Source organism: Dicentrarchus labrax, unplaced genomic scaffold (genome assembly GCF_905237075.1).
Source record: "Dicentrarchus labrax unplaced genomic scaffold, dlabrax2021, whole genome shotgun sequence".
Taxonomy (NCBI): domain Eukaryota; kingdom Metazoa; phylum Chordata; class Actinopteri; family Moronidae; genus Dicentrarchus; species Dicentrarchus labrax.
The window spans coordinates 7,537,738-7,550,244 of record NW_026136704.1 but is presented as its reverse complement, the minus strand read 5'-3'; the positions used below and the strand labels follow the sequence as shown (position 1 = coordinate 7,550,244).

General features: G+C 41.8%; 1 protein-coding gene across 6 annotated transcripts in view; it reads right to left on the bottom strand.

The window, feature by feature from the left end:
• Positions 1–12,507, bottom strand: part of LOC127361914 (unconventional myosin-Ic) — a 58,183-nt gene that overhangs the window by 14,861 nt on the left and 30,815 nt on the right. For 5 of the 6 annotated variants that reach the window (XM_051397071.1, XM_051397075.1, XM_051397073.1 and 2 more), the window contains 7 exons: positions 7,672–7,827; positions 6,863–6,978; positions 4,457–4,655; positions 3,175–3,255; positions 2,600–2,779; positions 1,475–1,573; positions 512–622 (listed from right to left, as the gene is read on the bottom strand). In XM_051397071.1, the coding sequence (XP_051253031.1) occupies positions 512–622; positions 1,475–1,573; positions 2,600–2,779; positions 3,175–3,255; positions 4,457–4,655; positions 6,863–6,978; positions 7,672–7,827 (942 nt within the window). Of the gene's footprint in view, positions 1–511; positions 623–1,474; positions 1,574–2,599; positions 2,780–3,174; positions 3,256–4,456; positions 4,656–6,862; positions 6,979–7,671; positions 7,828–9,380; positions 9,581–12,507 lie in introns of those variants that run through there. The other variant, XM_051397070.1, reaches the window with a different exon arrangement.

The following is a 12,507-nucleotide window of genomic DNA, read 5'->3' as shown; positions in this document are numbered from 1 at the left end:
ATGAAGTATAATTGGAAAATTGAGGCAGGAAGGAATGGGGGATGTTTCTAAGAAAAACGTGTCCAAAGTATGATTCACATTTCTAAAGCAGGGCACATTTAAATGGTTAGTCTTCATCAGCATTTGTAAGACATATAGATATGTAAATTAGAAGAAAGTGTGTGGATGAGGCTTACTCATAGCTCTATGAATTTCAAACTCAAGTTCATATTTACCAAGCTTCTCAGAGTAATAAATCATCCCAAATATTCTCCAAATTATACGTTTTTGGTCCCATTTTTAGGATTAGGAGTAAAAGCAATCTCGGCCAATATTCAGCAGATCTCGAGAGGTGTCCTGACCTGTTACGAGTTACTAGGTGGTGGTGTTCAGGCTGAGCTTCATAGATAACTTTACTTTCAGGGCGACTCTGTGATGCTTGATAAATACGAGCGTAGGCCCTCTCTCTTAAATCCCATCTCCCCCTGGCCTGTTAGGAGTCTTTATAAACCTGCTTGGTGCAGCATCTTACCCTGGCCAGGTACTTTATCTGTGTGTCAGAAGTGATGCAGGCGTTGCCTTCTTCCCCGCCGTACTGCACATTCCCCAGATGGAGCACACTGGCGATTATGTTCAACAACTCCTACGGAGAGATAACACAGAGAGGGAGGGGAAGGAAACATAAGGACAATATGTGAAGAAAAATGTAAGATAAATAGTTACAAAGAAAGTGCAGAGTGGTGACAGAGGAGGACATTCATGAGGAGGGAGGGGTCAAAGGTAAAGAGATGAGAGGCTGCGGCTCGATTAGATTATACAAATCTGAAGTTACTGCCGAGGCTATCTTTATGAGAGACTTGACAGATAAAAGAAGCTTTGATTCAAATTAGGTTACCGATTCAACAGGATAGGTATGTAGCAATGTGCTCACCAAGTATCAAACCAGAACTGCACACACACACACACTCACACCTGCTCTTCACTCTATAAGCAGTGTGAGATCTAAAAAGCTCTGGCAGTAGGCCCAGGCTCAGGAACATGTAGGAAGACTCCCACGCTGAGCACAAATAAGTTCTCACCATATAATAACAGCACGCACACTTACTCTGTCTAAGAAACACTTTCAAATACAAACATCCACAGTACAAGACTAAAACAGAAACAGCCTCAGCCCCCCTCAGGCACTTGGAGTACTTTACTGTTCATAGTGAAACCCGTACTAAAGACTGTGAACAGCCATTAACACAGTCTGGGTTATAATCTTTATTATTATAAGTTTGTCTTGGGTACATCTCAACTTTTTGTTTCAAGAATTTAGTAGTAATAAGTGAAAATGCACGTCTTCATCCTGCTTTGTGCAGAGGGAAGGGTTCAGAGGTTCCACTTGCTCCGTCTACTTCAGAGAAAAACATTTTCTTGAGTTTACACCTCACATGCTACTCTGGGTGACAAAACAAACATGTCAGGCATGATTAACACAGCTTGGACTCCTTACCTCCACCTCGTCCTCGTTGAAACCAATCACAGACAAGGCTTTCCTCACCACTTTCCAATCACTGCGATCATTGATGGAGCTCACTTTGGGACAGTTACCCTGTGGAAAACACACACACACACAAAACCCTAAATCACTCTGAACAATCATATATTTACCATCTGTTTCAGCTTTTTATTTCCTAGTAAAGCTTGTCCAGCAAAATCCATAAAGTAGCTGATGTGTAAACACGTAAACACCTATTTATATGTGATGTAAACACCTATTTGCACAAACACATATATGAGGTGTTTTTGCTCAGTAGCTGTTTGTGTGTGTTCATTGAGGGGAGGGTTCAGCTAGTGCCTTAAGGCAGATTTGCCCCCTGAGGAAAGCTCCTCTTACTGCACTGAGAGTCCCTGACTGAGAGCCTATTAACCAGAACTCCCACTGGGACACACACACACACACACACACACACACACACACACACACACACACACACACACACACACACACACACACACACACACACACACACACACACACACACACACACACACACACACACACACACACACACACACACACACACACACACACACACACACAGTTCAGACCAATAACTTCTGAGGGAGAGAGAGAGAGAGAGAGAGAAAGGGCTGCTGCAACTTCCCTGCAGTATTTACACATGGTTTATATTCATCTACAGGTTTCTCTCCGGAGCCAAAGGTGTGGCTGGAGAAGGACTTCATTGAGACTTGCTTAATTAACTATGAATTGGCATTGTTACCAGTTTACCCATTAACAAAAAGATAGATTTAAACATTCCAAACACAAGATTTACAAGATACAGATACTGGTTACTCCCTGTGCATTTAGATGTTCTGTCATGTTAATTCAAAACTTCAATAGGCTCAAGATAGACAGGAAAGGGGCAGAGAGGGAGGGGACGACACGCAAGGGCAACAGGTCGGACTTGAACCCATGGGCGCTGCATCAGAACTTGGCACGAGTTACTTTAGTACTGCTGATTTAACAGGAAGAGTTTCATGTTCATCCAAGCCGTAGCAGTGCTCCATCTGTCTCTAAGAAAAATGAATGGGACTTTTACTTCCAGAACCAGCTCTATTATTAGATACTTACTTTGACCAGGTACTGGTACTGCTGAGGATTCCTCTCCAGGCCCAGGCGTCTCAGCAGGTCCTCCTCGCCTCCCTCGATCAGCTGATAGAAAATGTGGAAGTTCCTCTCACCGTGGTTCTGGTGGACCACGCGGGACTTCTCCAGCAGGTAGTTGATGATGTGGCCTCCCACCGGGGCACCCTGGCGACGGGATAAAGGCCAGGGAGGGACGGGGGAGGAAGGGGAGGAGAAGGAGGAGGAGGAGGAGAGGGTAAGGCTGGGGTACTGAGGTGTGATGTAGGGTTGATGTAACATGCAGGTCGACAGGGATTTTGTAGTCCATAACATATTAAGTGTATGTAATTAATTACACTGAAAAAAAATCAATGCATCAATGCAAAACATTAAGTATATTTCTATTGTTAATATTATCACGCAGAACAACAGAGTCTGGATTTTTCTTGTTAGGTTTTCAATATGAAGAGGTAACAATATTTTAGGTTCTTGCAACAATTTGCTTCCCTCTGAAGGAAGACTCGTTGGACAGTGTTTACGCTGGCGTAATGTAGCTGCCAGTGTAAATCAGTCCTGCTCACCTTGAAGTCGAACTGAATGTCCATGTACTTGCCAAAGCGGCTCGAGTTGTCGTTACGCAACGTCTTGGCATTGCCAAAGGCCTGGAGAGAGGATAGAGTGGGAAAAGAGAGAAAGGAGAGGAGTGATGATTGACGGATTAAGAGGTAGAGAGATAACAGGGAATGGAGAGAAAAAAGTGTGATAAACACAGGATGGCAGATGAGGAGGTAGCAGTGAAACAAAAAGAGAAAACCACAGGCATTAGAGTCCCCGCAGCGTTTGTCTACGACAGTAGCACAGATTACAGGGCATAGTGTACGCTCACACACTTATACACATCTGGAAAGCATCTGGCTCAGACATGCCAGACACCAAAACAAGTGCTTCTGTAAACCCTAGCACCTCTCTATTGGCTTCATCCTCCAACACACTGCCTTTTAACCAAACACAGACAATCACCGCTCTGTTCTTTACAGTACAACATACATTTCCCAAAGAAATGTGTGAGCAAGAAATTCTTGTGATGCTCAAATATATCATATGTGTGTTTTTGCATGCTAGGTATGTTCTGCCAATGTGGGTTTTTCAAAGCACACAGCAATATGAACGTAGACTACATATCGATATAGATAATAATGATTTGAATTCAAAGAAAACTGAGTCACAATTCATCCAAAAAATCATAGAAAGCTTCTTCTTGCCTCTGAGGAAGCTTTTAGACTTCAAACGCTGCTGGATAATCAAATAAACTGCATCATAACCATCACAGTGGAGGTTAACAAAGATGCTACTAGACTTTATATGTGGCAGATAAATCAATTAACTGGATTGCCCGTGTCTTTGACCCACTGTACATTTATACTGACTGTTTGCAAGTGAAATCAAAGCAAAAAGGAAGCCTCTTTATCAAACAGGCTGTTGAGTGCCTAGTGGTTACGCTGCTATAAGAGATAGTACATAAGAACATTAGGATGACAGCTTTCTGCTATAATAAAAAGATAACAAAACATTCTTCATGATGGTTTGACATTTAGTACTTATTTTGGCATCACAATGTTAGCCTTGGCAAACAACTTATCAGCTCTTCATTTTAAACACAGCTGACAGGGTGATCGCTTTATTTTTTGAAAAAACAAATAAGCCTCACATTTATCAACAAATCAATATACAAAGTATCTACATCAAGCCACATCTTTGAGATTAGCAACCATTTCTGCAGCCCATCTTTCAACAGTGTAGCAACAACAACAAATCCAATGTGCTGAGTAGCTCTCAGTGTGTGGACTTTTCCCTGAGTCTCACCTCCAGCACAGGGTTGGACTGCAGCAGGCGGTCTTTGACGGTCTGCACCTGCTCGCTGGCTGGGCAGGTGACGGCGTAGTACTGCAGGATTTTCTTGGACGCCTCCGTCTTCCCGGCGCCGCTCTCCCCTGAGATGAGGATGCACTGGTCCTTCCTCTCCGTCCTCAAGGAACGGTATGAGTTGTCTGCCACTGCGTAGCTGCAGGAGTGGAGGGAGACACCGTGTCAGTCAGATGGTCAGCAGAACGTTTACATTATGGAATTTAAAACATTAATATAGCAGCAGACAACTATTTGCTAGAGATATAGTGGAGTCACGTTGTCCTGGGGAGAGAAGGACTTCACACCCCCTTTCCCTGTGTTGCTATGGCAGCCTCTCTCAGGTTTGTTTACACAGGCGGTCTGCTCCGTGTGCAGCTGAGTAGAGCGACTGAAACTGCTGTTTTTCTCATCTTCGTCTGTGAATTATTTATATTTGCAAGTATTTATTTTGACCAACCAGAGCTGGTGAACAGTGGAACAGTGGATATTACAACCGTTTCTGGTTAAATAAGAGGTGTTATATCTCTGTAGAGATCCTTCTTATGACATTCTCGCACATGTTTAGGAATATTTTCACATCTAACTCTTTGAATTAAAGGTTTATTTCAACCAATATTAATTATTAAATATTAAATTAATCATGGACCGCAGAAAGCATTTAAAATTGGTCGGCCCCATCAGTACCGTATCACAGAGAAAGGCAGGCACCAATTTTGAATGGGAAACGTTTTACATTACATGACATAATTAGCCTATACATTTTTAGATACCGGAATTTATTGCTCTGTCATAGGCTATATATATATATATATATATATACTGTATAAATAAAAAAGTTGCTACCGAAGAATTTGGCTTTTTTTGCATGTCTGTTATATTTCAAAGTTGGTATGGCTCCGGCCCTACCGGACCCACCGTTTCCATGGTCCTTGCTTTAAATATTCATTGAATTTATAAACTTCGATTCAGCATTATTAAACTGAACTGAATGAATGGGTTAAATAAAAGTCTGTCTTTACATAATTCAGAACAGTATGGTAACAAAAGAGACAACTATTCATCAGTTATGGTGATGATGTTCTGTTAAAAAAAAAAAAATAGCACTTAAAATCTCTTGGAAAACCTGTGTCTGAACGTAACATATGATACTGTGTGAAGATGGAAAGACACTGGACTACCAGTATGAATCATAAAGTCCAGAGTGGAACACAGCCGGTTTTAGTTACAGTATCATTTGTCAGCACCACCGCTATCAGAACAGCTATGTTGTTTCAGCCTGTATGGACACATTTTTGACACCAGACTAATTGGTAGATAAAACCAGCAGCTTGGCCTCAGCTGCATCATACTTTATATGCTGTATGTGTGTGATATCAGGGAGGGCTGGGGGCTAGGGGGAGGGGGGTCAGGTTCAGGTCAGAGGAATTCCCTCTCTGGGGAGGAAACCTCTTGCCTGGTACCATCATTTGCTTACTTTTCCTTCCACCTCTCCCGCCCGCTTTCCCTCTCTAACCCTCCTCCACCTCCTCTCGCCAAAGCACATCTTTCTTTCCACTCAGAGGGAGAGAAAACATTTGGCCCTATGCTCAAGTGTTGAACTAAAGAGAGAGAAAAAAAAAACTAGCAGTGGTTAGAGCTGAGAGAGATTCTGAAATGTTTCAATGACGCCACTCCAAGTCTCCATAATGCAGTTGATTGTTTTGTAGCTGACCTATGGGATCTGGGAGGGTTTAACAGGGAATTCCCTGACCAGTCCTGTGGCAACTGTTCAAACAAACACTCCGACTCATGCCATGACGACGTCTGGCAAACAGGGTGACTGATAGAGAAAAGGACAGTCAGACCATGAGAGCATTGCGTAGCTAACTGACTCAGAGAGTGGCGCTTAGGACAAACATTCCCATGCAGTCTAAACATACACACTGTGACAACATGTTAAGTCATCCTCGGGTAAAATGCTCCAAGAGGCATCAACAGACTCCTTATTTTAGGACGTTGGAGCAAAAGGAGAAAACAGTAAACATGCTGTCCCCCATGAATGATGCAGACGATGTTTAGGCCCATCATAGAAAAACATGTTTCACTTGTAATAGCAAAGAAGTGCAATGAATCATTCCCTCCATCTTCCACTCACGCAGATAAAGCTGCATTCATGGGCCGGGAAAAAAAATGTAATGCATTCCATATGAGATTGTCCGAAGGGAGGAACATGATAGATAATGATTGTATGCTCTGAGAGATTATTTGCTGAAACCTGCTTCTCTCCTCTTCTCTGTGTCTTCCATAACATTTAAGCAGGTAATTTGACTCTGAGTGTGAGTTAAATTCTGAAAATGTGAAGTTAATGTATAGCTGTGTACTTACATGTGTGGTGAGACCTCGTAGAAGTTGACTCCACGGTATCGCTCCATGTGGTTCTTGGTGTAGATCTCCAGGTCTCTGTATGGGTTCACTGACACCAGCACTGAACCGATGTATGTCTGATGGAGATGGAACATACAGTTACATTACATGACAAAGTACAGATAAACAGACCACTTATACATTATCAGTTTCATAGACTTTTTACTCCAAATTAGCTGCGTCAGTGCGGGTGTGCATGTAAAGTAACTATACCCCTACACTTTGTTAAGCCATTTTTCCATAAGACCAAATTCAGGTAAAACCAAACAGCTGGCTGTGGCTCTTCCAACTGAGACATAACATTTCTTCATGGAGCGAAAAAGCAGTATAGCTGTAATCAACTACAGGAAACCACCCCAAAGGTCAGGGTTAAAATGGTTTAAGGAGAGTCTTAAAGGTCATTCTGTCATGTTTTTAACTGCAAATGACCTCCGTTCCATTACGCTTGGATAAAGTCTCCAAATCTCTCTTCAGGAGGGACAGTACTTGTTTTTCACACATAGTTTTTGTCACTGTTTCCACTATTATCCAGACAAATTTCTTTGAATTAATAGTAATTGACCATTTTTGTCTCTGCAACTGCAATTTTTGTTTTAAATCTGACAATTTATCATAAAAATAATAAACATTGGCACATATGTCAGCCAATAAGTAGCAAGAAGTTGCAATAGAGAAATGCAAAAGATACAATACAGTTTTTCAGATTTTTACTCTTAACTATCAGTACTAATCTAAAAGTAGTAGTGAGCTCTCTCACTACAACCACTCACATAGATGAGGTTCTCTTTGAAGCGTTTGCGCAGGTTCTCTATGAAGGCGGCCTCACTGGTGTAGTTCTCCAGCAGGACAAAGTCCTGCACGCCCACCCGGTCTCTGGCTGTCAGGGCCGACTCCATCATAGCCCGCACCCCGTCACTAGCCACCACCTAGAGGAGGACAAGCAGGGAGGAGGGTGGGGTTAGTGACTGAATAGAACAGGATAACCTATGTACTGTAACACTTCATCACTCAAACTGTGCTTGTCCCATGCATTTCACACACATAATCCATCCTCATCAGCGTTAGGAATGAAGGAGAGGACTAAATGAAACTCACAATTAAAAACATAAATCAGTGCTGCACCAACTATTGCTGGTAAAAAAAAAAAAAACTTACTTGTGTAACACCCCAACATTATCAGAGAGTGAAAAGCAGGTACAGATGCAGTACAAGCCATAGATATAAAACACATTTATTTCTACATTACATTACATTTATATCTGGTACAACTATCAGGTGGGAGTTGAATTCAAACTGTGATGCATGGAGGCTAGCATGAACAGTTTCTCTCTCTGATTTCAGAGTAGATGATGGAATACATTAAAAGTATTTCTATTATTAAAAATAAAAAAGAAGCCAGTTACTGTTTGGAGTATGACTAATAAATAGTCTAGGCTCATATATCTCTATATATCTCTATCTACATATCCCATATATATCAGTTTATTGCAGATAAAACATTTGTACTCATGTAATATTTCAGTAAGTGCACCAGTGCACGCTGGCAGACAATTCTTTAAAAAACTAATTCAAGTGTTTTTGATAAAACATTCACACTCTAACTCATGGTCCACCCTTTAGCTTTTTCTGTACATTTCAACCACATCCCAGGGTACCTATCAGTGATGAAGAAGACCATGAGATGCTGCTAAAAGCTCTGGAAAGGGGCAGTAAGTTGACCTTGAGTTCCTGTATTGGTTGGCTACACTGCGTTGTTGTCTGTGTTGTTTTTCATTTCAAAATTGATCAATACCACACTGTCTATGAGAGGACCATATCCTGAGTTGAATCTAATTCAACAGTTGAACCAGATTCAGGTATGCAAGAATATGTATTGCTCAGGGAATTCATTGAGGTTCAGTGGTCTATGGTTTATATTCAGTCTCAGAGTCTCTTTGGCATAACCTCTAAAATCTCAAATTCAAACCCTGGATGTGGGAACAAATTATCATCTTTCATCAGCTTCAACCCAAAATTGTTTGCAATCGGCCTTGGAAAAAACCCCTAATCACTAACACGAACTGAGCCAATGTTTGCGGAGATGTAGAACCATTTTTGTGTGCAGTAAACTTCAGAGGTTCATTAAGTCCTTCCTGTCCCATAAGATCTCATCACATCTTTTAGGACCCCCCCACAGCTTTTAACTTACAATAGAGCACATTCAGACCAATGCCACGAACCACTGTTTGAAGTCTAAAAGCCCTTCACAGACCTCACATTGACTCATACGATAAAACTAAGTGCAGATTTTAGATGGTATGTATACCATCTAGTTTTCTTTAAAACAGCACCGAAGCAGTTCTACAAGTTGAGATGAACCAAACCCAAAATGTGGTTGAAAAATGTCTCACTTCAACCAAACTGTACCGAGCCCCACCCAGGTTTGCATATACCTAAAAATAACAGCGTATGTAGAATCAGAAGCGAAGATAACACTTACATGGTTAAGATCATCAATGCGTTTGCCCAGGAAGCCGTTTTCTAAAATAGAGGCTTGAGTTTTACGCATAAGATTGCGAATATCGCTCATATCCATGTTTAAGACGTTGTGAGTTGGACAGAACTAAAAGAAACTCGACTTTAGCTGGAGGGTAGAGGTAGGGATGGCCAGCGCAGGAACGGGGACAGACACCGCACGCACACAAAGTACAGCAGGTGTTGTTGTTGTGTTATGCAGTACAGAAGTCTTCATCTCCCAGGAGACCACAAAGAAGAGATAGAGAGAGAAAGAGAAGAGAAAGCTTGAGGGAGGAGAGAACTTATTAATTAGCACTGGGTGAGACAGGAGGGAAAAATACAGAGGAGAGAGGTGTTAGAGGAAGGCGAAAAAAAAATAAGAGAAGGAGATGATGGATGCCAGGTTCTGACTCCAGTCCTGCAGCATCGCTCCATTTAAACTGTACTGGAAAGTTAACAATACTCCCTGAAATTCCACACAGCAATGCCCTGAACAACACAACGCCTGTCTTTTCACTGCAGAACAGACACCCACACGCACAACATCTTGATCGGATTTCACACAAGCATGCACGAATATGTTTGATCCTGGATTTCAAAGCAGAATTGCAGTGTCCCATGGTGCTCCACACATGGGGAGAAGCCATGGGACACCGGTATGGACCTTCTATGTCTGGAAGTCCACAATACAAGTTCAGGGGAAACAGAACTGACACCACAGCAGGTCCCTATAAACCTAATAACATTAGCTAGCACTGCGTGTTATGTTTACGCTCTTTAATTAACTGAACCACCCCTGTACTTTATCTTTACAGCCTTCCAAAGAGGCAAGTGGCCTGGCTCAGAGGGAGGCTGTTGGAGCTGACTCACCTCTAATCTTTATTATCTGACGATGACTCAAGCTTTCATCGGTGCTTCTTAATCCACAATGTGTGTGAGCATGTTTGTGTCCTCACAAGGACACAATGGCACTAATCCAAAGTGTGGACAATTTGATTTCATCTCTTTAGAAGAGAGAAGGCTTTTACTGTTCAACTTTACAAGACCCTGCTCCCAGATTAAAGTGACTATGAATAGAGAGTGCAGTGAATATTAGCAATGCTTTTTATTACACATTGGCTACAGTCACTGTAGGCTTCTTCAGCACCTGCAGAGGTTTCACAGATGTCTTTGTCTGAGACTAAATGGTGCTTCGAGGCAAACCACATGCCCAACCACACAAAAAGGGTGGCAAGTGGTGCGGAAAGGAAGCTGACACGCTGACAGAAGTGATAGGTGTGGATAACAATACACTCAAAGCTTAATGGTTTTATTTAACTTTAAATATATAATCCTTAAGCTTTTTATGAAATCAAACCCCGCTTTTGACACTATTTATGGTCGGCATTTTTTCAGAAATATCCATGACATGTGTTTACATTCAGTCATTTCCTCTGTATAGTAGATTTCATTGTTAATGGCACTGTCACTGCCACTCTGGCACAACTATTCAAATTGCAAGATATTCACAGGAAACACTGCATGTATGTAATCCAGTGTTACTTGTTGTAATTAGATCTCACTGATGTCAGCAAATTTCCTACTGCAGCTGCTAAACATTAAAGCATTTACATAGCATTCACCTGGGAGCACCCGAGTAGCTCACCTGGTGAGAGTGCACGCACCGTGTACTATGGCATAACTATTTCTTTTCCTGTCCAATAAATGAAATGAAATCCTGTCATTTTAAATTATATTTACTGACTATTTTATTAAAACAATGTCAGTTTGTTTGTCTGCACTGTAAACAGATGGACCAGCTGCTCTGCAGTTGTTTTTCTGATGTATTAAAAATAACAATTACTGTTATCACAGTAACCATGGCTGTTGCGAAATCAAGCAGGACTGAAGCACTGGAGTTTACAAAGGAAGGGAAAAAGTAAACAGCTTTGGAATGCACTGCACCCGTGTGGTATTGCTACAAGTATCAATAATATTACAAGCGTTAATACCAGATCTGTGAGTTCATATGTCCCACAGCCCACACATCCTTCTTTCTCTCACCCCTGGACGCCATGAGCTCTGGTGACCTACTGTTTCACACATTTCTACAGAAAGCAAAGAAACTGCAGAGTGTGTGTGTGTGTGTGTGTGTGTGTGTGTGTGTGTATGTGTGTGTGCTGACCCCTGAGAGCTGAGTATGTGTGACTAACTTTCTGTTACCAGTCCCTCTCCTCTCTCCTGTCAAACAAACAGTATGTGAAGTATTTTGACCATTTCACTACGAACATTCTGCTGATGAAAATGTTCTGGCCACTTTCTTTTTCTTTTTTCTCTGCTGTTGCTGCAGCTGCACACATATGAAACCAGTGACTTCCTGTGTAGCAGAGGGTTTTTCCTGGGAAAGAATTACAAGACAGTGGGTGTTTGGTCCAAAGGTAAAAGAATTCACTGTTAGGAGGAGCAAAACTGACACACATTTACATTAAGATGTCATAGTTTATTACAAAACCCTCCAAATATTATGGCGCCTTGGAGGAAAGCAACCAGAGCCTTATTTCCTCTCCCCTCCTCTATACATTCTATCTCTCATTCACTTTCCCTCCTTGTTTCAGTCTCTCGCCCTCTCTCTCTCCATTACTTCATTGTTTCTCAATGCCACTTTGACTGTTTGGCTTTCCTGCGTGCAGTTCCACACACCGGACCTCCACCCGGTCTCAGGAACACGCCAAGTACGTGCCTACCCGGTTCCGACATGTCGTCATGTTTTCCAAATCCTGTGCAGCAAACAAGGAGGCTTGAAGGTAGGTTAGCAGGGGGAGACCTGAAGAGGTACAACTCTCTGCTAAGACCTCCAGCTATACTAGTTATAGAGTTGTATGAGTTTCACAGGGCAGGTACCAATAAATATGTAAAAAAAAACTGCAGCACATTATTCATATCAGCAATTAATAGTGATTGAAAGCCAAGTATTGGCGCAGTATGTCAGCCTAAAAACATCCAGTTTTGAGTATTTCTCTAAACTTTTATCTTAGCACGCTAACACGCAAAACTAAGACGGTAAGCATGGTAAACATTACACCTGCTGAAGCATTATAGCATGCTGATGTTAGCATTTAGCTCTGAGCACA